Source organism: Coenobita brevimanus, chromosome 67 (genome assembly GCF_032717465.1).
Source record: "Coenobita brevimanus isolate Jiangsu-jjx chromosome 67, ASM3271746v2, whole genome shotgun sequence".
In the NCBI taxonomy this organism is placed as follows: Eukaryota; Metazoa; Arthropoda; class Malacostraca; order Decapoda; family Coenobitidae; genus Coenobita; species Coenobita brevimanus.
In genome coordinates this window covers 1819809-1847211 of record NC_137020.1, presented here as the reverse complement: position 1 = coordinate 1847211, position 27403 = coordinate 1819809, and the positions used below count along the sequence as shown (strand labels likewise).

The window sequence follows — 27403 nt, the reverse complement described above, 5'->3', positions numbered from 1 at the left end:
ATTCATTCACATCTCAGCCCCAAGGGGAGAAGGGACAGATCCTTACCGCACCACACCGCACTAGGGTGAACTGCGGAGTGCAATCAGCGACATCCACAGCAGGGCCTGACAGCAGAACTGGTTTACCCCTGCCACATCATAATGGACCCATCCCCTTACCCGCACCTGACCCGATCAGCTGATCAGACCAAATATTCCCTCAGAGCTGCGTCATCATTTACTCATAATTTCTCTCCCCTCATTCTATCATACACATCCACTCTTCCTAGCCGAACAGACATCCCACTTGCATCCAACGCTCTCTTCACACTGTCCATCCATCCTATATGTGGTCTTCCTCTCAGCCTTACACCTCTCGCATCCGATCCAGTTCTCTTTTTTACCAATCATTCATCATCCATTCTCTCCATATGCCCAAACCATCACAACACCCTCTCCTAACTCGATCAGCCATCTCCCGCACAACTCCAGTTCTCCTTCGCACTTCATCATTTCTCACTCGATCCATATGTGTCACTCCACACATACTCTTCAGACACCTCATCTCCATTTTATTCAAACTTTTCCTCTCTGCTACACCCATATTCCATGTTTCAGCCCCATATAACGCAGTCGGTACCACAACACCCTCATATATATATATATATATATATATATATATATATATATATATATATATATATACAGTGGGCTCGCACAGTGCGCGAGAGATTGGGTGGTGCACGAGCTCGCACACTGGGAATTCGCGTACTAGGAATACATAATCTTATGGGAATAATTACATATGGGCGGTACCCCCTCATACCTGGACATTTTTTGGCCCTTAGAGACATAACAAAGGTCATATGTTTCAGACATTGTACTAAAGCTATAGCTACAATAACAAAAATATGGGTAGTCACCTTAACAACAGCAGACAACAGGCCTGATGACCTTAAATAACAGGGGTTCCGAGGCGTGGCAACACTTACAGCGCCGCACTCCCCACCGCGCCAACACTTCCCTCCACAGACTCCTCTTGATCACTTCCCCAGGAGCATCAAAGTCACTCACTGCGGCCATAAACCCTTCAAAGTCCAATGCTGACACTTCTGACATTGCATCCTCTTCATCCTCAACAGGAACAGGGGCAGACGATGTCGATGGTTCCGCTATTTCACCAACTTGAGCCCGCTGTGTGTAGCTTGTTATGAGCGTCTGTCTTCTCCTGTTTATTTCTTCCCTGTGCCTGTCTGTGTAGAAACGGAAGAGTTTGTCGATACCAACCAGAAGTTCCTCCGTTCTTAGGTTGCTCACTTCCTGTTCCTTCACCTCTTCCTTGAGCTTATCCACGGCAGCAAGGATCTTGCAAATGTTTGACATACAAAGCTCAGTCCTGCCTTCCATCACGCTAGGCTGCTCAACTTGACTCTGTCTGGCGTCAGCCTCATCTATCCGTTGCAACACTTCCTTGGGAGGCTCTTCCTCAGTAGCAGTGTGCACTTCTTGTATGTCCGCCAATGTAACGTCCTCGAAACCTGGTACAGCTTGTGCTGCTGTCAATGTTGCTGTCTCAGCATCGGCCAGTGGTTGAATGGCCGTCTCCTGGGTGATGCATAGGTGAGGCACGAGCATTCGCCACGCATGGTTCACTGTTGCAGTTGTAATCTGGTGCCAGGCTTGAAGGAGAAATTCAACTGCGTCCTTCACCGTAAAGTTACGCCAAAATGATTCAACAGTCATGGCATGTGTGGTAGGTCGGGATACAGGTGCTGGTGGAGATGGAACGGGAGCAGATGCCTCATCAAGGTCTTCGTCGTGATCTTCTTGTAGGGCATGAAGCTCCTCTTGTGTGTCGGTCTTCCTGCGTAGGTAGTCGTACACTTCCTTATGGTAGAAATGCTTCACTGTAGCGATTAGTTCTTGATCAAGTGGCTGCACTAGTGACGTTGTGCGGGGTGGTAGAAACACAACACGACAATCCTTGTGATGATCTTCCAGGTATGGAGGGTGACTTGGTGCGCTATCAAGCACAAGGAGCATCTTAAATGGAATGCCCAGTTCCCAACACTTGGCTCTCGCATCAGGGACACACCGCCTCGTTAACCAGCCTGCCATAATGTTCCAGGTCATCCAACCATTTACGGACTTGTACCAATACACGCCACTTGCATCCATGTTCGTGAGGTTTTTGTAGCACCTTGGATGTGAAGCTGTGTGTACAACAACTGGCCTCATCTTGTGGCTCCCAGACAGGTTTACAGCAAACATTACCGTCATCTTACACTTCTGGAGCTTGCGACCAGGGACTTGTTTCTGTTTTTTAGCGATGTAAGTTGATTTTGGCATGGCCTCGTAATATAAGGACGTTTCATCGATGTTGTAGATCTGGTCCTTGGTGTACTGTCCCTCTTCAATAATTGCTTTAAATATTGCAGGATAGTCTCTTGTGGCCAGCTCATCGGCAGAGGCACGTTCACCAGACACTTTCACGTAACGGAGTTCCTTGCACTTGAGAAAACGGTCCAGCCATCCAACCGATGCCCTGAACGGTTTTTCCACTTTTAACCTTCGAGATGCAGCCTTGTAAAAGAGCTGGGCATCATTCCGAATAAATCTTCCATTGAGTGGAACACCTTCATTTTCTTTCCGCATTATGAAGGTGGCATGATAGCACTCCATTAGTATCATAGCACGATTTCCCACCCATGAACGGCAGTCTAGGTCAGAGGCACTGTACGTCTTCACTACAGCCTTTATGGCTTCACGGTTCTTCTACACAGTTCTCACTGTAGATTCAGCCAGTCCCAGGGTTCTCCCAATAGCCGTGTTTCCTTGACCCTCCTCCTTCATCTTAATGATCTTTAACTTGGTGGCATGCATCAGAAGTTTCTTAACTCTTGGAGTTGGAGCCATGATGTGGCGAAGTACAGGCAGCACAAAAAACACCACACGTTGTACACGACAGGTTAGCTGTAGAGAGCGGATCCGCACAGTGCACGAGCTGGGACTGTTATGGCGCGCCCGCTCCCTTGTACCCCAAGCTGCGCAGTAGAATGCCTGGGAACTTCTGCGCGTCAACATGACGACACGTGATGCGCTCTGTGAGGGGTGGTCGCGCACTAGTAGAAAATAGCATTTTTGAGCCACTCCTTGCCTCTGCCTCGCGTTCTGTGCGGTAAACTCGCGCATTAAAAGGTTTTTGGTTATGATTTTTGGTCACTCGTGCCCAAGGCGAATCGCGCACTGTGGTGACGCGCACTGTGCGAGCCCACTGTATATATATATATATATATATATATAATATATATACAGAAAGATATGCAACAATGCAGCGGAGAGAGAGAAAGACGTTGAAAAGATGTGAGAAGGATAATGCAACATATTAAATTTATTGTGCATGCATGTGCTAAAAGGAATATGATTTTCAACATCAGCACAACATGAATTAAGAGCAAAAATGAGAATATAATAACAAAGAAATGGAGAGACGCACTGTATATGAAAAAAATATGGTAAACAAAATATACAACAACGACAAAATTGGAAAAAAGACGTCATGCAGTGGGAAAGAAAAGAGAGGGAAAAAATTAAATGACAAAAAAATGGAAGGTAGTGAGTCCAGAATATGAGGGGGTGTAGAGAAGAAATACAAAAGGAAAACGTAGACAACGAAAGAAAAACGAAAGGTTGAACAAAAACAAGTGAGGTTACGAGGGAAAGGGACATATATGGTAAAGGAAAAAGAAAATCTCAAAGAATTATTATAAATTGAAACGAGCAGCTAAAAGATAAAATAAAGAGAAAACGAGGAAACGAAAGAGAAAGACGGGAAGGAGGAGAGAGAGAGAAGAAAAAAAAAGTCAAGGAGAATTGGAAGGATATATATAGGTAGAAAGACTGAAAAAATTAACGACCAACAAGCACTGGGGTAAGCAAAAAATAGAAATAGAAAGAAAACTAAGGAAAAAGTAAGGAAGTAACGAAACAAAATATCTTGTTACAGATGTGAATACAGGAATAAGGCATTATGGAGCACAGTCAGAGAGCACGGCGACGTCATGCATAACTCTGAACTTGACTTCTGAACTTGACCTTCGACCGATCTGCCATTTATTTATCTATCAATCAGTCTGTCTGTCTGTCTACCTATCTGTCTATCTATCTATCTATCTACCTATTGCCAGACTCCTTAATCTCGTCAAGGGTGGTCACACACAAATCAATCCTTAATCTCGTCAAGGGTGGTCACACACAAATCGTCTCCACATCGCCCTGTTTTCTGTTGTTGGGTTGCCCTTTTTTCAAGTCACACAACCCCTTCTCTCAGACCATCCCTCCTTCTGATCATTGGTCTCCTCCTCCCCCTCTCCAAAACCGCTTGAATTCTATATCCCTTCTTCGTCCGTCCCTCGTTCTCCATCCTCTTCACAAGACAAAATCGTCTCAGAGTATTTTTCTTAACACTTTCAGTCACATTCATATCAATACCACAGTTCTTCTTCACTTTCTTATGTCTGCGTGTCTCTCCATGTAACTCCACAAACCCTTCTCAAATAACCTGTTTCAACGGTTCTTGGCATGTGTCCATTCACGAGGGTCAAAGCTTCGCATCCGTACATTAGACTGGAGAGCACAATACAGTCATGCAGTGCCTTTTTTTTCTTTTATTTCCATGATCACTTCTCCAACCTCATCACCGTTTTCACTGACCGATCAACACCAAAATTAAATCACGTCCGCACACCCTCAGACCCAGTGTAGGTGACTGTGTGCTATCTGTTTCGCAGAACTGTAGTTTATAGACTGAACGGTGCATCGCATTTCGTCTCAGACCTTCATTTTTCCCTTCGTCACTCGCCTCCCCCTCTTAATTCTTCTCTTTCTCCCCTCCCCCTCTCTCTCTGTCGTTCTTTCCAATATTTTTGATGATTTCGTTCTTTTTCTCCACCGGTTATCCAAGGGAGGGTGATGATAGCTTTCCTTCCAGTTGACCGCATGGTTAAGAGCCAGCAAGCATCCTGATATCTTTAGTTCATATACAATAACCCAATCCCAAGCCTCTTTTTCTAACCATCCACTATTCACCTTAACATCTCTTCATTCTTGCCAGTCCCAACTATTGCTCCAACCCATCCCCTACCTCACTGGTCCCACTCCATTCTTCCCGTCTTCTTTTCCTCCTACAAAATCCAAGCAATACAGGGAGTCCCAATTTGTATATGGATAACTGGTTGAAGAAGAAATGATGAAAAATATTTGCAGAAACTGCAAGATCATACTGATGAAAGAATGACTGGATGAATTACAGAAAAAAAATACTTTAATACTGTATGTAGTCAGAGACCGAGGTAACTGAGTACTGCTCCTTACCCACAGGAAGAGAAGATATGCCCAGGAGAGAAGTATGCGGAAGTGGTATGTTTGTAGGATGGCATAAGAGTATATTTACTGAGAGAGAGAGAGAGAGAGAGAGAGAGAGAGAGAGAGAGAGACGCATTATCTTACCTCATCCAAACTTGCGGTAGTGATAGTGAGCGAATTGTCAGACGGCGTTAATTCTCGTGGCCCGTGGAACCAGTGAACCTCAGTCAGTGGGCGGACCTGGAACCTGCACTCTAGGCTGACCACTCCCTCCAGAGCCACACCTACACGCCCACTACTGCCCTCCTGCAGCATCACGGGCGGGACTGTGATGGTTGAGGAAAGAAGAGGACTTAGATTAACGCAAATTGAATGAAGTGAGGCTCATTAAGTCAATTAGTTTTTGATATGTCCGGATCTTCCCTATAACATGACATAAATTACTCAGTTACCATGCAGGTCTGCAATTATAGTGTGAAGTGAACGGAGGCAACAAGGAAACAAACTTAGATCAAGAGTCCGACCGCCCTTTGAATGAATCTAGGGTTCTTCCAGTTTCGAGAACAGCATTTTGTACGATTTGTAGAATGAGAAGAACAGAGAGCAAAAAAAGCCATTTGTCTTGGAAACTGTTAAAGCTGCAGCAGACACATGACCATTGCAGGATAGCTTATGGAAGTGTAGTTAGTATTCTATTAATGATTTTCACAAAACTGGCAACTATATTGCTGAAGGAAATGGAAAACCCATCTGAACCACAAAATCTCAGTTATTTCTGGATGCATTATACAGCAGCTACAGTGGATGTACACATATTGTTGGACAGCTTATGAAAAAAGTAATACACACTTTAAAAGTAACACTTCTTAAATCTGACACAATATCGCTGGAAGAAAAAAGTTGTTTTAGTTCCAGACTGTGTTATTATGGAAAATATTAAAGCTACAGTGCACTCAGGGATTACATTAGGAAGCTTATAAAAGGCAATATATGCTATTTAAGCAGCCTTTCCCATCATATTGCTGAATAAAAGTCAAAAACTTAGTAATTGAGTATACAAGAGTATGGTGGATTGTGTTGGATATTATTAACGCTACAGTAGTGCAAAGCTAACAGAAAAGTAATAAGTTTTACACAAATGAAATTTCTTAAAATTCGATGACGTACTGTTAAGAAGATAGAAAAAACACCAGACTGAGCACACACACACACACACACACACACACACACACACACACATGAGTATTCAGAGAGTGCAGTTTCTACGTAAAACAAACGGTTAAATACTGAACATTTGACTCTGCCCTGTACCTTTGTCTTTTACCCGTTGCTCACAATATCCAGCAACTTCATTCTCAGCTGACCTTTAAGACTTTCACCAGCACTGGTTCAGATCATTTCAGAGCTGATTAAGCTGACCTTCCCATGTGACCATGAATCTGATCATTGCATGCAACCCTGACCTTTGATTATTCTCAAAACAGATTGCCTTTACCCTTGCCTCACGCTAAAAGCTTCTGCCAAGTTTGGCTTAAATTGAACAGAAAATATTTAAGTTGATCTTTCCAATCGGCTCTGACCACTGATATATTCTTTTAAAAAATAACATTCTCTAGGTCAACTCCTTGCATTATTCTCAGTCCTTCTATTAAATTTGATTGGAATAAGATGATCGCTGTCTAGATATTTTGTTCACACACACACACACCAGCTGTTCTCAACAAAGAATTCCTTCTTCTTGCCTAATCTTCATCCCTTTTATTAAGTTTGGTCTTAATCTAAAAAAAAAAAAAGTCAATCTTGCTGAGTCTAAATTTGGTCTATCCCTGTGTCCTGCACTTGCTCCACTGTTCTTAAGGACCGTAAGTCAACTTTCTGAAGACCATCAACCCTTCCACCTGGTTTGGCTAAGTTTGGATAAAAGCTAATTGAATTATTTACATACACACACACACACACACACACACACACACACACACACACACACACACACACACACACACACACACACACACACACACAAACACGCGCGCGCGCGTGTGTGTGTGTGTGTGTGTGTGTGTGTGTGTGTGTGTGTGTGTGTGTGTGTGTGTATACTGTATGTGTGTGTGTGTGTGTGTACCGTATATATAAAGAGGAGGAACATACTCACAGTTAACATTAAGCAGAATCCTCTTACTAACAGATGGTGGGACCCCGTTGGTAGCGATACACAGGTAGGCTCCACTGCTGTTACGACCAACAGCTCCTAGTGACAGAGTCCGACCCATGTGTTCATCTGTGGTGTTGAAGGAAACCGGTGTTACTCTATGCATGTTACCCTTAACAAAAATTGCCATCTCTATATCATGATCTCTTAGCTGGAACCATATTTTAACACTGGAATATAGTGTTAATCACAATTAGTCGTCTGGGAAGGATACAGAGCTACGGAAAATAACCTGCAAAATCAATAACATCTCTGCCATGTTGAAATGGAGCAACTACAATGGGTCAAACTACCCTGGGCACAGGATGTTTTTTTATTCTTTGCTACCTTCTGAAGATTTTATCCTGCTTGAGACATATATAGGACTGCTTATAGATCAAATCATTATTATTTCTTTCTACTAATGTTCGTTCTTGTAGTCGAGTATAATCGGCAGAAGACAACAAGAACTAGAGAGGCACTCAGTAGAACGCATGTCTCCGACGAGGGCAACGTAATTTCCAAACCACTCTTCATACTGGGTTAGATAATCTCATCACTGATTAGGGTTTCACTAAATTTTTTTTCCGGATCAAGAATCTGTAATATGATCCGGATCGGCCCCTAAAATTAATCGATTGTTCCTTCGGACATGGGCTATCTACCCACCAATTTTGATCCAAATCTCTCATAGTTTTTGAGCAATCCTACAAGCAAACAAACAAACGAACATGGGGGGAAAACATATTCTCCTTGTCGGAGAGAGTGAAGTTTAAAATACGCGTATGAGCAGAAAGGGTAATGATACAATAACTATGTACACTAACAACTGAAACTTCTTATGGTTTGATTGGTGAAGGATTAGGCAGAGCTCATGCCATTGCACACTCTGCTGGTAGCTTTCCAGCTGTTGTGCTTTCCTGTTGCTATTTGTGGATCTCGACCAACCCATATATCAGTCAGAAGTATGACTGGGAAGATGGTGGTAATGATGATAATGATGTTGATTGATGATGAAATAAAGAGATCAACTAAGCAAAAGCGCAAGCCGGTAAATGCGTACTTAAATCATTTGAAGCTAAACTACTGTGCAGGTATCACTGCTTCCCCGTCCTGGGTAAGACCTTTCTGAGTACAGTAACCAGTGAAATCACTGGATCAAATTCTTAAATGTTCGTCCAGGTTTGTTTGTGTTCAGTAGTTGTGCACACTTATCAAATGATTGCTTGTTCTTGCTCGTCGCTGCGAATGGACTCATTCCCTGAAGGCATATAAAAAAGAAGCATTAGGTTTTTACGCCTATCGACCACATGAGAGTCATTAAACCTGACAAACAATTTTTAACACGTTCCTGTCTCTCCCCAGAATACAGCTTCCTCTTGATGGTTCAAGATTTGAGCTCAGATTCTCTCATTTGCGGGTTGGGTGTTCCCATCAGACCACGTCTACAACAAAATGTTTTGCTGGTGCAGGCAGTTACAGGCAGGAGTTTTGGATCACTGTTAGCCATAGATGTTTTCCTTCGCACCTGCCCACAAAAAGATGGGCTACTTGTACGGGCTACATTGATGCAAAACCCGTAGTAGCATTCATCTTCACCAAGAAGCGTCTGGTCTGTACGTGTCTGACACAATGCCTGAACATGCGCTATGAGGAATTGACACAACCTCTCTCTCTGACTGGCTATGGCTTATAAAGAAAGTTTCATTTTTCATTATCTCAACAGACATTTCTGTAACCTGATGAACAGACAAAAACAGGCTAGCTCGGGTGAATATATAACCTGTGTGTACAGAACGAGATATAAGAAAGAAGATGTAGATGGGTTTGCTTCTTTACTTGCATATGCCTCACTCACATTAGTTTCATGCTTTACTTATCCTAATATTGAGCCTACAGCCACAACCATAATCGTGCAACACCTGCATGCAAAACGACTAAAACAAGTATGCAGAACGATTAGTTGTAAGGACTTTCAAGGATTTTGAGACTGTCCCAGGCAGTCAGAGATATGGTAGGTTGTTGAACAAGCTGCTTCAGGTCATTGTGGAGAGAAAAGATATAGGCTTGTTGACCAGCTGGATCTGTGAATGGGGATGAGAACCGAAGGCATATATGATCATTGAAATCACCAAGAATGGACATCTCAAAAAAAGTGCACAGCACATATAAGTACACAGCACATATAATATTTACTCAAGGAATGGCAGGATATGTGAAGCCAGAGTGATGAGAATTCATAGGACTCAAATTAATGGAGACGAGAGCTAGATATGTTGCCGTGTACATGCATACAACAACTACCTTTGATTTTCAAGTGGGTATACTGTAGGGAAAAACAAACAAACAGGATACAGAGAATGTTTTGCTATCAGTTTCCTCACACAACTAAGTCTCAATGGGGAAGAAAAGGTTAGCGTTTGAGGAAGGTAGATGGTGTTCAACTGAAAGAAAATTAGAGGCAAACTAATGTTATACATATGAACAGAGGATGAGTCAGACAACGGCCCAGTACCTCTCTCAGGACTCAAAGTCAAGCTGTTAACATGCCATATTTGTAAATTTTGAAACAGGAAGTTTAGTTTGTAATGTGCATTATGCATATAGTTTGGTGTAGATAGAGAAAATGTATAGGAGAGTATTCGGCCAACTCCCCTTGTTACTGAAACAATGAAAAAGTACAGCAAAGCTGTGTATCAGCAGCTAGTCCTGAGGGCTGTTGAAACAGGAGTTCCATCTTTCCCTGTCACTAGCTTTCCATCCACCTCTGGAGTACTGCCCTTTTCTACTGGTGAAACAGTCTGTATTGCTGCACAGTTTCAGGGCGAGTATACCTCCCCCACCCCTTAGCACAAACAATATTTATAATATCATGCATCAAAATTTGAATGTAACTCAAATTCTTATAAACTTTCACTGAAATTAGATCGTAAGTTTTTTATACTAGTACCCGGTATATCTTGTAAACAGCCATATTCAGTCATATTTGTATAGATAGATACACAGATAAATAGACAGCTTAATAGATCTCTCTCTCTCTATATATATCATCATCATCATCAGCCGTTTGAGTATCCACTGCAGGACCGGCCAATCTCGACCGAAGTCGGGACGATACAGCCAATGTATCTCTACCAAGTGGCTTAGGCTGTCTAGTAGAGATTGTATGTAGGGTGAGAAGTGCTTGTTACTGTAATTGTAGTGTTGGAGTGGCTTTGGATGTGTGTGTAGTCTGTGAACCAAGTGTAATCGGCCCACGCAAGTCGACTGGGTGCAAGCATACTTTATAGTAAGCGACACTGGTTCAACCACAGCACCCTTGGTGTCCGCCAATGCAGTACGGGGCCGGGTGAACACTCCCAAAGTTTATTACCCTGGCGGGTCGCGAACCCTGGCTCACCCGTGTACGAATCGCACACTCTACCACTGTACCACAGAGGCTCCATATATATATATATATATATATATATATATATATATATATATATATATATATATATATATATATATATATATATATATATATACTTGATGTAGTGCTGCCTACTTCTTCCTTAGCCTTTATCATTCTTTTTTTGTGTCTGCCCTCCTCTCTTCCTATTTCTCCCATCTTTCCTGTCACTTCTTATTGCTTTTCTTTCCTTTATAGGTGGCTTTACATTGAGTGACAAACCAAATGTTTCCTGTAAGCCAAGAAACCATTTACAACGCTATTTGGTAACCATATAACCAAACCATACGTGTTCCCTACGTGTCAACAAGTGGGTTGGTGGAGGGTTAGTGTCCCTCCCTGTGAAAAACATATAACTCAAAGTCAAATGGCTACCCCTTACGGAATTATGGCGTCTGGCAATATATATATATATATATATATATATATATATATATATATATATATATATATATAAAACAACAGAGGAAGTGAAAACAAATGAAAAAAAAAATCCGTACACATGATTACAGGTGTCCTCCATTCATTAAAAATCTGTAACAATTAGATTTGAATAGCCGTAGGTTGAAGTTTGAGAGGAAACCACTCTGGGGAAGCGAGTTCCGAAGAGATGCAGTTTGGGGAATAAAAAAATTCCTATAGGCAGATGTTCTCGTGGCAGTGTGACAGTCCAGTCATGAGCGCTACCAGATGCTCTTGTAGAGCGGGAGAAAGCTGGGAGAAGTGGCACAATGGATGAAACTTTTTTTTTTTAGCATTTGCCATAAAAGTATCTAAAATAATGCAAGGGAGGCAGCATTCCTTCTTACTTGTAGGGGAGGTAGTTCGCTTGTAACAGTAAGGTTAGTAATAATTCTATCAGCCCTCTTCTGAATTTGCCAGTTGCTTTAGCACAACCTCTCCACATTCATTCCACAAGGGTGAGAAATATTCGAAATGAGCACACACATGAATCTTGTACATTATAGCTAACTGCTCGTTAGTGAAGAAATTACGAACTCTGTACAATAATCCAAGCTTCCACGAAGCGATATAAGCAAGTGATCTAATATAAGAGGTTCAGTTGAGGGCACTGTTAAGTGAAACACCGAGAATCTCAATAATTTTAGAGATAAAGGTATTAGTAGTAATGATGATAACACAAAAATCAGGTAATATCTGCTTATTAGTAAAATGTATATATTTGGTTTTCTTTGCGTTATATGAGACAATGATATTTTGTCCTCATTCAGTGATCTTAGACAAGTCTTGATTTATGGAGACTGCTGTACTGAGTTGTGAGTCAGAGATATTAAATTTTGCGAATGGGAATTTAAATGTGAATGAACTGTGAAGTGTTGAGTCATCTGCATGTGAATGGATGGGATTATGGGTGACAGCTAAGAGATCATTAACCCGTACCATGCTTCGCAAAAATATAAACTGATTCCCCTCTACGCTGGCTGATTTTGGATTTTTTTTTTTTATGGCTAAATGGGTTTAATACACCAATATAAGATCACTGGCACTAATAAAAGAAGGCACCAAAGCCAGAAAGTTGTTTGAATCGAGTCAGATTAGTGCCACTCTACCTCTGAAATCTTAGAGCTTACTGAGAGTGCAGAGTGTCTGTGAGCTTGTGAACCGCTTTTGGATTATTTTTGTGGGTAAATGGGCTTAATATATCAATATAAGATCCCTGGCACTAATAAAAGTAGTCACCAAGGCCAGAAAGTAGGTTGAAGTCGAGTCAGGTTGGTGCCACTCGACCTTTGAAATCTTTAAGGTTACTGACAAAGCAGAGCAGCTGTGAACCTGTGAAGAATCACTCGCCACCTGCACTTCTAAATGTGTTGTAAGTGTAGCAGAGAAATGTCTGAAGTCAGTGAGTTACATTATTACCTTCCATTTTACTTAGTTTCTTGCAATGACTTCTCAGTGCTGCAGGATGTAGATCTAAGTCACAGGCATTTTTGAAGGGGACGTAGATCTACGTCGCTAGCATGGTACGGGTTAATATGAATAAGGAGTACAGTAGGTTTGGAGTCAGAACTGATCCTTGTGGCACGCTGGCATTAATCATGTGAAAACTGAAATATACATCGCCTACTTGTACTCTTATCTGTCACTGAAAAATGTGGAAATCAGTGGAAGAAAAAATGATACACCAAAGCAAGGGAGTTTGGACTGCAGGGAATGGTGCCGCACCATCAAAAGTTTTTGGGATTTTCAAGAGCTACTGAATGAGTTTCTCCATGTTGGTCAAGTGACTGATGGATGGTATGAGTCAGGAGATTGAGCATATCAACAGTGGTTCTTTCGTCCTGGAAACCATACTATCTCTCACAAATTAAATAGTTGGATTCAAGATGCTTAACTATATGCTTATTAATTACATTCTCAAATACTTTATCAAAAGATGTGATGGCTACTGGTCTGTAATCGGAGTTGTCAGAGGAGCTTCCTTTTTTTCGAAATTGGGTGGATATTGGCTTCTTTTCAAGAAATCGGGAAAGAAGATGTACGTATGCACAGTCTGAATAATTTAGCCAGAACAGGAGCAAATTCTGAGGAAAATTTTGTCAAAATAATTGGAGGAATTCCATCTGGCCCTGGAGCTTTGTTGTTTGGTAAATTGTCAAAGATAGATTTAACGTATCTAGTCTGTATCTCACGTGTGGCAAATATGCGGGAGTCAAGTTCTAATACGAGGACTTTCTGGCTGACTTCCTCAAGGGTCGGATTTCTCATAAATGTACTGGCAAGGATATTCGCTTTGCCACACGCATCATTTATAGCGTAACTAACTGAAGATTTTAGTGCGGGAATGGGTGATGATTTGCTAAAGTTGTTATTGAATGAAATGAGAGTTGACTAGAATATTCCCTTGTCATTAGGATTATTTAATAATCTGGATGCTTGGTTTTGAAAAAAGTATGATTAAGTGATTTATCACTGCTTTTGTATGATTTCTATAAATTTTAAATTGACTGAGAGATTCAGATTATTTTTAAAGTAAAAGTTATATGTTAAGGACTTTTGGTTTGTTGTTCTGGCACAGTTGTTGTCAAACCATTAAGGGAAGTCCGATCTGTTAGTGAACTGTTGACTGGGTGTGAACAATTCCATACCAGTTTGTATTAAGTCATTAATGTGCAACTGGGTAGAATATCAATGTCACTGAAGAAGAAGGACTGTTAAGGAATATCAGCAGGAAAATATCGTAATCCATCTCAGTCTGCCCTATCATAATGCCATGTGGTCACTCTGACCGGTTTGGAACAGGAAGGGTTGGGGGAACTGACTAGCCTAATGAGGCATTGATGAGATTTTGGTTGGAGGATCCCAATGGTAACTGTACTTCTATCCTGTATTGATCTGGATTTTTTGTTAGGAACTGGTTCAAAACATAGGCATTATGGTCAGGATTATTTGATATTCTGGTTGGATGTTTCACCAATTGCGTGAGATTAAACGGCTCTGCAAACAGCTCCCTTTCTAGACCAGTATCGCCAGTCCTGGCAGAATGTAATAACCATTCAACATTATGAACATTAAAATCATCCAAAACGGTAATCTTTCTGATTAGGGTGAGGTTAATGTTAGTTTGGATATGGAGTCAAATATGCTGGGTTCTGAAGAAACATTGGGGGAGTGATGACTACACAGATATATCATGTAATATTTAGAAAATTTTGTTTGCATAGTTAACCCCTTAACCGCGGGGCGTCACTTTCGTGACGCTCGGCTACAATGGATCATACCGCGGGGCGTCACTTTTGTGATTCTGTGTTATTTTGAATTATCCCGGGCTCTCAAGTGGTGGCTTGTATCATATATCAGTACTGCCAATGTCCAACACTAGTCAGCACTCCAAATCTCATCTGTACTCCCATCCATTGTTGACATTTTAGCTATTTTAACCCCTTCCTGACTCCCCTCCCTACCTGCCCTCCATTACCCTCTCCTCTCACCTCCCACGCCGAGCTGCGCTACGGAAATTTCCCCCTTCTCTTTCCACAGATTTCATCCATTGAAATAAGCCCTATGCCCTATATTTTTACCCAATAATATATACCAAAAAAAAGGTAAGTGATAGTGTTATACTCCAGAAATTGCCTAATTATCACCTGACAACACCTCACGTGCATTCATTCGCTACATTACCACGGTAATTTCCCCTTTGATTTATGCCTTGTAATCGATGTCTGTAATAAAAATATATATCAGAAAGGAAGGGAGAATCCTAATTGACATTTACAGTCACCTGGAACTACCTATTTCTATATTTATTGCCGAGATTTTCTACCTATAAAAAATTAGCATGTAAGTTAGCAGCAGTAAGCCCAAAGTGTCATTGTCAACCCTTCCCTTCTCAGATAATTCTACCTTCTTGACTCCCCTCCCTACTTGCCCTCCATTACCCTCTCCTCTCACCTCCCACGCCACGCTGCGCTACGGAAATTTCCCACTTCTTTTTCCACAGATTTCATCCATTGAAATAAGCCCTATGCCCAATATTTTTACCCAATAATATATACCAAAAAAAAAAAAAGGAACGTGTTCTGTTATACTCCTGAAATTGCCCAATTATCACCTGACAAAACCTCACGTGCATTCATTCGCTACATTACCACGGTAATTTCCCCCTTTGATTTATGCCTTGTAATCGATGTCTGTAATAAAAATATATATCAGAAAGGAAGGAGAATCCTAATTGACATTTACATTCACCTGGAAGTACCTATTTCTTTATTTATTGCCGAGATTTTCTACCTATAAAAAATTAGCCTGTAAGTTAGCAGCAGTCAGCCTAAAGTGTCATTGTCAACCCTTCCTTCTCAGATAAGCCGCGGCATTTAGTTCCTTGTCCTCCACTGCAGAGACAACATGTCGCACTCTCGCGCGCCATTCCTGCCGTTTTCTGCGCCCATTGCAAAGGGCCCCGTGACCTCTACCCCCAAGAAAAGTGTTGAGGCAAGCAGGAAAGGCCTCAGTGACTCTGCAGTGGCACGAGAACTTGCTGAATTGTCGATGATAATAATGGACAGCGATTTTGACGATTCCGGTGAATCGTGTGATGAGCCGGGTGAACTTATCGCGCCAGAAACAGCGACAACAAGTGCTCCTACCAGTGAATCTGTGTGTAGCTACAAGGGAAAGGAGCCTTAGTGCAGGAAGGAAAAGAATTTGGGAAGGGAGTGAAAAGGCGGCGTGTTAGCCCCAGAACAATGCCCCCACGTGACCCAGCCCGCCATGAGTCACGAGATCATTCACCTCCCCGTTCCCCAAGCCCCGTTTTACTCATCTCGTCATCATCGTCGGCTGAGTTATCTCCGGAGTCTTCGTGCCGGAGTCACCACCAGCATCAACAGTGAAGGCCGGCCAGAGAGGTAGAGGTAGATCTAAGAGAGTTAGAAGTAGTGTAGCTAGTAGTTTAAGTTATTCTAGTCCTGTAAGTCAAACTAGGGTCAGTTCGAGTGACCTTGACCGTGATAAGCCTCCTCTCAGCCAACCTCCAACACCACCACCACCACCATCCCAACACCGCCACCACCGGGAAACCTTGACGCCTTCGGAAGCACCGAAGCGTCAGATTTTGTCCCCGAAAACCTGGTTTTCGATGAGAGCTCGTCAGGAGTTCAGCCTGCCTTCACTATGGACGAAAATTCTGAGTGTGTCGACTACCTTTTGGCCTTCCTAGATGACGAAGTCATGCAGCACATATGTGATGAGACTAACAGGTTCGAATCACAACGTGCTGCTAGTGGTACAGGTGCAGCCAAGATGCAACAGTGGACCATGCTGGGAGTGCAGGAGCTGTATGTGTTCTTTGCCCTCATGCTTCTTATGCCACACTCCAAGAAGCATGAGTTGGAAGAATACTGGTCCATGGACCCCTTACTACCCTCACCCACCTTCAACAAGTACATGGCCAGAGATCGCTTCCGGAACATCATGGGAAACCTGCACTTTGCCGATAATGATGTACCTTCCCAAACCGACCCACTCTGGAAGATCCGGGAGATTCTGAACAGAATGAAGGATAAGTTCATGTCATTCTTCCACCCATTTCAGAAGGTTGTCATTGGTGAGTCCTTGGTTCTGTTCAGAGGACATCTTCGGTTTGTCCAGTACATTCCAAGCAAACGCCATCGCTTTGGAATTAAGTTCTTTGTACTGTGCGACTGTAAGACGGGGTACATCCTTGACTTCGTCATATATTCAGCCAGCACTGTCGATCTCGATAAAACACACCCCCTTGGCTTCTCAGGCTGTGTAGTGAAAGTGCTCCTAGAAAATTATTTTGGTGGGAATCATGTGCTGTATACAGACAACTACTATACAGCACCGAAACTTGCCAAATACCTTTCTGAGCACGGCATTGGCTCCTGCGGCACTGTCAAAAGTAATCGTGCCAACTTCCCCAAATTCCCAGAGGCAGGAAACTCGCAGCGAGGAGACGTGCACCGACGCAAGTCTGAGAAGATGCTGGCAATACGGTGGCATGACAAGAGAGTCGTGCACATGCTCACCACCGTACATAAGGGGGAGATGAGAGACAGTGGGAAGGTCGACTGTAGGACAGGCGAACCTGTGATGAAACCTGATGCTGTGTTGGACTATAATATAAACATGCGGCTGGTGGACAAGTCCGACATGATGATTGGTGAGATCGACTGCCTCAGGAAGAATACTAGGTGGTACAGGAAAGTTTTTCTGCATCTCATAGATATGACGATACTGAACGCCTTCATCCTGTACAAGATGAAGGTAAAGCCACCCAAGTCCTTCTCCCTGAGGTTGTTCGCCAGGACTTGTGTCCAGCAGCTGCTGGAAAAATATGGTAAGGTGCAAGCAGCAACTCCAAGGCGCCATCCAGTTACACTTCCCGACCGACTTGAGCAGAGGGCGTATATGGATCGGCACAGACTTGAGCTAATGCCTGCCACAGGGAAAAGGAAGGCTGCGATTCGCAGGTGTCAGGTATGTGCGCATACCACACGTCGCACAACTGAGCATAAACGCACCTCTTGGCAGTGCGCTGAATGCCAGGTTCCCTTCTGTGTAACCTGCTTCTTCGATTATCACAGCCAGAAGCAGTTCTAACAGTGCAAGTGTGGAAGCAGAATTATTTGGAAATAATGTGTAAATAATGTGTAAATAGCAGGTGAAAGCAATGGATGTTCAGTTCACATGATTGAACAGTGTACTATAGTTTCATCTTACTGAAAGTGACAGTGAATAACATATTGTAAGTAAAATAGAAGGGTAAATATTGAAAATAGAATAGAAAATGTAAATAGTAATGTAAGTAATTAGTAATATAAGAATATGAGTACAAATAATTTATGTTATAACAGTGAGAGTGAATCCGTGGTTTCCTACGTATTTTACTGACTGAAAAATAGAATGACTTCAGTGACAATAAAATAATACGACTGAATGAAACTTATGGAGAAAGACTCCAGATATATATAAGTGTGATATAGTAATAGAAATATAAGTTGTGAGGGGTTTTATGAATAATAAATGACAGAGTGCCTAGAGCGAACTAGCGCAAGTGCGGCGATCAGACGCGCTCGTAATTTCCATTGCTTTCACACTGTTTTTTTTTTTAGTATGGATCCCAAACTACTTGAAAATGGTAGAATAGTGTTTATAGTGTTTGTATCTGGCTGTGGTAATCATATAACGGGTTGTCGGGAAGTGTAAAGTGGAGACTTAGTTACCCTACTTCAGAGGTCTCCACAAGTCCTACGGAAACGGACGAAGGCTCAACAATCATTCCAGGAGAAAGCTGAAGGTATGTGCTATAAGCATATATAATTTTATTATTCTAGGACTAATAACTGATTTTTAGCAAATATTTTTTGAGAGTCTGTTGGAGCCCAAATAACCCCGCGGGACACGCAAGTAATTGGTAAACAAGCCCGCGGTGTAGGGGTTAATAATCAAAATTAGCTGAAGTTGAGTTCAAAACATTGTCAACTGTAAATTTAGATTTGATATAACAACAAATGCCACCCGTGTTACGTAAGTTTGTGGGGAGATGGTAACCAGGAAAACAAAACGGGGATATGCCAGTACAGAGATATTTCGGTTTTTGTGTGGAACAGGGCTAGAGGGGATACTGACTAGATAAGAAGTGAACGGAATTCAGACTGATACCATGACCACGGATATTAGTGAAATATAAGGCCAAACCTACACTTTTCCGTTGACGAGCATGAGGTGTTTGCAACAACTACTGTCGTCACCGTCACTTGATTGCGACCAGGAGGACCCTATCTTGCCAATCCTACCCTGCCGGTTGTGGCAATCCAGATCCCACAGAATTTGCTAATATTAACGCAGTGGTCATTGGTAAGGAGGTGTCATATATATTGGAAATGTAGTGTGGTGTACACAGTTAAAGGTGGAGGTATTATGAGAGTATGCTAGTCTCTTCTCTGTGTCAATGGAAACACTGCATATGTTCAGCAAAGGGAGATGGTCAGGAGTAAGTTTTAAGGGCTGGTGATACGGGAGCTCTGGCTCTCCCTGTCACCAGCTTGCCATTCACCTAGGGAGTACTACCCTGTTCTAGACTGTGATACAATCTACTCCCTCTAATATATATAAATGTATATATATATATATATATATATATATATATATATATATATATATATATATATATATATATATATATATATATATATATATATATATATATATATAGATAGATAGATAGATAGATATATATATATATATATATATATATATATAGATAGATAGAGAGAGAGATAGAGATATATATATATATAGATATATATATATATATAGATATATATGTATATATATATATATATATATATAATATACATAGATATATATATATATATATATATATATATCCATATATATGGTAGAGTGTTAATTAAGAGAGTTAGAGAGGTTACGCAGAGAGTGATTGGTGATGAGCAGTGTGGCTTTAGGAAAGGGAGGGGATGCGTGGATCAGGTGTTTGTTGTGAGACAAGCGTGTGAAAAGTATTTAGCGAGAGGTAAGGATGTGTTTTGGGCGTTCATGGATTTAGAGAAGCATATGACAGAATTGATAGGGAGGCTTTGTGGACTGTTTTAAAACTGTATGGACTTGACGTTGGGTTACTAAAAGGAGTGAAAAGTTTTTATGTAAATAGTAGAGCATGTGTAAGTGTGGGAAATACTGTGAGTGATCGGTTCCTCGTGAGAGTGGGGCTGCAGCAGGGATGTGTGATGTCACCTTGGTTGTTTAATATTTATATGGGTGGTGATGTAAGGGAGATGAATGCAAGAGTTTTAGGTGGAGGTCTGAGTCTGGTGAATGTTGATGGTAGAGAGTGGAATCTGAAGCAGCTGCTGTTTGCAGATGATACTGCACTAGTGGCTGAGTCAGAGGAGAGATTGAGACAATTTGTAGAGGAGTTTGGAAGGGTGTGTGAAAGGAGGAAATTGAAATTAAATGAGAATAAGAGTAAAGTGATGAAGTGTACGAGGTCGGTAGATGCTAGGAGGATGAGTATAGTGTTGAATGGTGAGTTGCTTGAGGAGGTAGAGTGTTTTAAGTATTTAGGGTCACATGTTGCTGCGGATGGAAGAATAGATCCAGAAGTGAAGTTTAGAATGAATGAAGTAGGAAAGGTGCTGGAGGGAATGAAAAAAGTGTTTAGATGTCGTTAGCTTAGAATGGATGTAAAGAGAAGGCTGTATGAGGGTGTTGTGGTACTGACTGCGTTATATTGGGCTGAAACATAGAATATGGGTGTAGCAGAGAGGAAAAGTTTGAATGTAATGGAGATGAGGTGTCTGAGGAGTATGTGTGGAATAAAGCGTATGGATCGAGTGAGAAATGATGAAGTGCGAAGGAGAACTGGAGTTGTGCTGAACATGGCTGATCGAGTTGAGCAGAGGGTGTTGCAATGGTTTGAGCATATGGAGAGAATGGATAATGAACGATTGGTGAAAAAGATAACTAGGTCTGATGTGAGAGGCTGAGAGGAAGACCATGAATAGGATGGATGGATAGTGTGAAAAGAGCGTTAGATATGAAAGGGATGTCTGTTGAGCAAGAAAGAGTGGCTGTGCATGATAGAAATGAATGGAGAGAAATTGTGAATGAATAAATGATGACGCAGCCCTGAGGGGATATTTTCCCACATTTGTCTGATCAGCTGATCAGGTCAGGTGCGGGTAAGGGGATGGGTCTTCTATGCTGTGGCAGGGGTAAACCAGCTATACTGTCTGGCCCTGCTGCGGATGTCACTGATTGCACTACGCAGTTGACCCTCGTGTGATGTGATGCAGTGAGGGTCTGTCCCGTCTCCCCTTTGCGGCTAAGATGCGAATGAATGTGAGTGGATGAGTAAATTGGGAGTGTGTCGTCCTGTCTCAGCTACCTTCCTTTCCTTTGGGGGAAGCAGCCTAGGTATATATATATATATATATATATATATATATATATATATATATGAGACGGCATCGCGCAGGTAGGATTAAGGAAAGATTCCTGTGGGTTCTCTCTTAAAAATGATAGACAGGTAGGTACCCGCCTGCGCCTCTGATGGAGCAATAAGGATTATATGATAGATTGGATGATTAACTAAAGTAGATTTTTTTTAGCCGGAGCAAACCTACTGCAGCAAAAAAAAAAAAAAAAAAAAAAAAAAAAAAAGGAAAAAGAAAGAAGAAAGAAAAAAAGTTAAGTTTATAATTGGAACATTTTTGCCACTTGTGTCGTCATTATATTACTGTGGATGGAAAGTTTAATTACTCTGTATTTAATAAATACTCTTAACGCCTTCCGTCTAGAGGTACTTAGTTTTCACTTTTTTTTCTGTTGGGATGTAATGAGTAGGAAACTATGCGTTTGTGTGTGTGTGTGTGTGTGTGTGTGTGTGTGTGTGTGTGTGTGTGTGTTTTACAATTTTCATTTCTTAGACTTTTAAAGGCTTTGGTGGGTGGGGATGCTCACCATCCCCTCACTCGATGTAGTGCTGCTTTGGGTGTCTGCCCTTTCCTCTCTTCCTTCCTTCTTCTTCTGTCGTTCGATCCTTCATTCTCTCCTTTTCCTTCTGCCTACAGGTGACTTTACACTCCCTCTTGTGTCTTTCTTTCCTTCACTCTTTCCTTTTCCTCCTGCCTATGAGTGACTCTACACTGAGTGCCAAGCCAAATGGTTTCCTGCACACCAGGAAACCATTCACTAAGCTGGGTGGTAACCATATATCCATATTATGGCGCCTGGTGGTTTGGTGGGTAATGGAGGCGCTCCAGCCTGTGTAGGTTTATATCCAAGGGGTGGTTGAGGTATATTGCTCACGTAATGCCACTCAAGGATGAGTGAGGCTGATCACTCTCATCTTAAATGTTAGGACCAACTTGACTAGCCCTGGGCTCCTACGCTCCTCATAGGGCGGCATAGGATTGGGTGATGGATATCAATATACCTATCTGTCTGTCTATCTATATCTATCTGTCTAACTATCTATCTACTGTATATCTATCTATCTATCTATCTATCTATCTATCTATACTGTATATTAACCATCTTCCCGTAAACTTCCGTTTCAGAACGTAGACCGCTGTCAAACATGATACTGTCTGGGAGGAAACAGCCAATATACCAATCCTGGCCGGCTCATGACTTTGGTGGTAGGAGTGCTTTTAGTCTGACTGCTGCTTTTAAGTCCCGTATAATTTGGCTCTACTAAGTCGAAGCAGCACTCAAGCCTGCTCACCACTGAAAGGTAGCACTTAATATACAAGCTTGTCTCCATCCCCAAATGCCAGTACAACGCTCTCCGGCTGGGGTTGTGGTTCAAGAGCGACTCGGGAGGGGTGGGAGATGAGGTGGTCTTGCAGTCCTCCTTGGCTCACTGCTCTTCTTTACCCCTGAAGGACCACCACCTTTTCCGCCTGGGGCTCCGACTCAAGAGTGTCTTGGGAGAGGTGGAGGAAAAGTAGGCTTTCCCATTGATTGTATAATGATATGGAGAGAATGGACATACTGTACGTAAGGTCGTGAATAAAGTATAATATTATGTGAATTGGTCTGAAGGTAGGAGAAGGCGTAGTAAGCCAAGGACTAGATGGGCAGATACGGTTAATACGTGCGTGAGAAAGAGAACCGTGGTTGCTGGTAAAGCAAGGGAAGTGACAAAGAAACAAGTTGGTTGGATGAATTTCGTACTGAGGAGTGTACAATTTGATAGTCATTGGACTGACTCTTGTCTAATAGATAATAAGGTAGCTATGTGTGAACAGGTGTATCGGTCAGGTGGAGCCAGGACTGCGGTGGTTTGAGGGTGAATAAGTGGTAAACTTCATTTGGCTTCTGTTGATTACTTCTCGCACAATCATATTATTTCCTCTATATCTCTCTTTGTACCCTATCTCACCCCTGCCGTTGGTGTTGGTGGTGAAAGAGAACAAGTTGATGATATAGATAGATAGATAGGTAGATAGGTAGATACAAATATAGATATATAGATAGGTAGAGATAGATAGATGGATCTTTGAAGTTCTTCACTAACCTTTTTTTTCTTCTCTATATTTTTACTCATTCTGTGCTTTCACCATATTACTTTGCCCTCTGAATTCATTCTTTCGCACTTTTAATCCTCTATTATTTTATCTCTCGCATCACTCTTTAAATCTCCATATCCTATGATGTTGTTGGTATATTTAAAGCATAACGTTCACTTCCAGCACTTACAACCAAAATTTTTTTTTCTGTTCTCACCAGTTTTCTGAAACAGTCATTTTCCAGTTCACTGAACTAACTTCTGTCTTTTGCTCATCACATACAACAGGATAATAAACACACCCTACACAACAAATAATCATCGATGCAGGAGGCGGAAGGGAACTTCCTTACCCACTCCAAACTAGTTCTACTTTATGTATGATATTTTCATCTGTTCTAGTGGCTTACCAGCCGACGACGTATTGAAGGTGAGTCTACGGCCGTCTTCCCTGACCCAGCGTATGGCAGGCTGTGGGTCACCTCGAGCATCACAGGTCATCACTACGTCACTGCCCTCGTTCACCGTCATGTCACTACTGCTCGTGGTGTCTTCTACTGTAGGTGGCACTATGGGGAATAGAGGAACGGGTTAATAGAATGACATAGGTAACAACAAGCTGATAGTAACTAGAATCATCCCTTTTGCTGACTGTTATACACCAGTGTATTTTCTGGTGGTCATATCTTTCAGCGCCATACCACCTCAGACCTTAATATTCATGAGGCTGGGCTTTTAAAATACAGTATATATGTGTGTATATGTGTAACACCAGTGTGTTCCCTGGTGGTCATATCCTTCAGCACCATATCACCTCAAACTTTAATATTCATGAGGTTGGGTACTTATAATAGGCATACAGTGTGTGTGAAAAGACTCATAACTAAATGTGGTTTAGTTTCCGAATCTTCAACAAGATGTGGTGTGTGTTTGTGTGTGTGTGTGTGTGTGTGTGTGTGTGCGTGTGATTTGTATTTATAATATGGAGTCCTGACGTGTGTGTGTGTGCCCAACGCTCACATGGTTGCTCAGGAAGTGGAGGTACCTAACGTCTTAAAAATCAGTAGACATTAAATAAATGCAAGCACTTGCTGTGGTCCTACTGTGAGTGTAAGACGGGAAAACCAAAGATGGCATGCTTACTGAAAACTGACATCTTCAATTCGTGATCGATACAGGTGTTTGGGGGGTGGAGATACCTGGATCCTTGAAAGTTAAAAAAATTCACCTTTGTCATAACCCTGTTCAGTATGCTAATCTGCACAACCAAAGACCGTCTTGTTACTAAGTTAAAGAGTAATGGTAAGCTGGGAGTAGTGACTGGAAAGGGGAGAAAAATTAAAACCTTGAAAATCTATTGGGTCAGCCTTTACCACAGACCAGATATATATGTAAGGCAACACAACCAGTGGTGGTGCAGGTATTTATATACAACATCCACAAACTGTGATGCTGGCTGGAGTAGGGAGGAATGGGAATGGGATTGTTTAGATATACAAAATGATGAACCTGATACATTATACAATGGCTCGGAAAAATATGGTGTATTGGTAAATGGGCATTAACCTGTATTTTTCTTCCTTTTTTACACGATCTTCAATATATGCCTAGGTGTCACATTTGGCAGATGCTTATTGTGCGAGAAATATATATTGTAAAAGCAACTGTGCTTTTCTCTCAGTGTGTGTGTGTGTGTGTGTGTGTGTGTGTGTGTGTGTGTGTGTGTGTGTGAACTTGCAAGTCATCATGGTGGAACTTGATGGCTGGGTCAGTAGGATGGTGGGCAGATGAGTGAGGTGGGTAGGTGGATGGATGGGTGGACAGCTTGAATGCAGCAGGTGAGTTATGTGGGTGTGGTGGGTAAGCCGCGTGTGTGAGTGGCTTGGTAGGGTTGGGTGGGTGGTGTGGGACAAGGTGAGTGGGTCGACAGGATGGGTGGGTAGGTGATTGAGTGGGCAGGGGAGCAGGATAGGTGGGTGGGTGGCTAGGTGACTGAGTGGGCAGGGGAGCAAGTGCTTGCATTTATTTAATGTCTATTGATTTTTAAGACGTTAGGTACCTCCACTTCCTGAGCAACCATGTGAGCATTGGGCACACACACACACATGTCAGGACTCCATATTATAGGTGGGTGGGTGGGTGGATAGTGAGAAGATAAGTCCATGGTGATTAGGTCCATGAAATAATATTGTCCATGATAATAATCGGTTCACTTGAGAAAATAGGTCAATGGGCAATATATCCCTAGGGAAATGGGCCCATTTTACTTCAGTTGGTTAGGATAGGTCTATACTGGAAATCAAGTTCATAGGAGAAAATAGATCAAGGTACGTATTTGGTGTTTCCCTATGAAGGAAATAAATAGGTCTGCAGGGGAGAATAAGTAGATGGGAAAAATATGTCCATGCAGAAAACATTCAATTGAGGAAAGAAAGTCCAGCGGGGAAAATGGAGCAATGAAGGGAAACTGGGTCCACCATGGGAAAATAGGACCACAGAGGGAAAACAGGATCTTGAAGGAAATACAGGTTCATGGCGGAAAACAGACCCATGGAAAAAAAAAAAAGTCCTTGTGGAAGAATAGGTCCAAGGACTACAATGGGTCCATTGGGAAAATAGGTCCCTGGTAAAGAAAGAGGTCAGTCGGAAGAAATAGGTCCATACAGATAATATATCTTTGAGCAAAAGTAATGAAGAAAATGAGTCAATGTGGGAAAATACTTTCAGTGTCAGAGAAGAGCCCTGCCGGCAAATAGAGGGTTGTGGGTTGGCATCTAGGGGCTGTACTGGAGACAGATGTATTTGCTAGTATTACACAATTGAAACTACCCTGGTTATTGGGATATGTTATCCAGAAACTGTGATACATTGGTTGGGGGTGGGGTACTTATCAAAGGCCAGATATCTGTGTAAAGTAGTACAGCTGCAGGTGATCTTGCCTCTAAGATGACCTAGCTCGTTGTCAGGGATGTGGGGGAGGGGGACCTACAGTCGTGCAGATCTATTATTTTACCTTTTTCGAAAATAACATTACTTAGCAAAAGGTGGCTTGGTTCTTGAAATTCGAAATCACAGATCGGTGGTATGGGTAGCAGTTGAGGAGCAGGAGGACAGAGATCCTTGAAAGTGAAATGACTTTCCATTTAACCGACGATTATTGGGTATGTACTGGTACACAGCAGAAAGTGGCTTTATTCCTGTGATATGGTGTCCAAAAATGCATGGCAGAAGGACACTAAGAAGAAGACTCCAAAGATCTTGAAATATTCCAGACATGGTTTTTATCATAGGCTTCATTTACCGGTATGTGTGGAATTTTAAAACAGCCTGGTCCAGTTCCTAACACACATAGTTCATAGAATCTGATCTTGCGTGAAGGTGAGATGGGAAGAGGGTTCATCATGTAAATATATAGTACGCAAGGTAGAACAGCAGAACGTGACCTACTGACCGAAATATCAAGACCACAATCCCTGATGGGTAGAGGCATTCATAAAAATCTTAGTATCCCTAGGCCTGTACATATATACATGGATATATATAATCAGAGAATAAAGTGGATAAAAGTAGCCAGTCTGTCTCCTTAGTACATGGGATAAGAATGACAAAATGTAGCCTCTGAAAGTCGAAAGGTCTCTCCTCTAGTAAATAATAACGTCTCCAGATATCCACAATAATAAAAAATGAAAACAACTGTATTGAAGATCTTAAAGCTAGTGACACACAAAAATTAGATTCTCACCCAATTTAGGATGACAAAGACCTCGTCAACACATGAAAGAGAGAGAGAGAGAGAGAGAGAGAGAGAGATGATTTTACTGATGACATATGGAGCCCATAGAGCCAATATATAAAGAAAAAAATGGGACATACAGAGGCTTCCAACTTCACG

General features: G+C 41.9%; 1 protein-coding gene across 1 annotated transcript in view; it reads right to left on the bottom strand.

Moving 5' to 3' along the window:
• The window catches only part of LOC145405488 (neurotrimin-like), an 87020-nt gene that overhangs the window by 17013 nt on the left and 42604 nt on the right, over window positions 1-27403 (bottom strand). Inside the window, exons 4-7 of the mRNA XM_080276839.1 lie at window positions 23922-24080; window positions 23865-23867; window positions 7496-7621; window positions 5488-5669 (exon numbers count right to left, since the gene is read on the bottom strand). Coding sequence (XP_080132965.1) covers window positions 5488-5669; window positions 7496-7621; window positions 23865-23867; window positions 23922-24080 — 470 coding nt within the window. The remainder of the gene's footprint in view (window positions 1-5487; window positions 5670-7495; window positions 7622-23864; window positions 23868-23921; window positions 24081-27403) is intronic.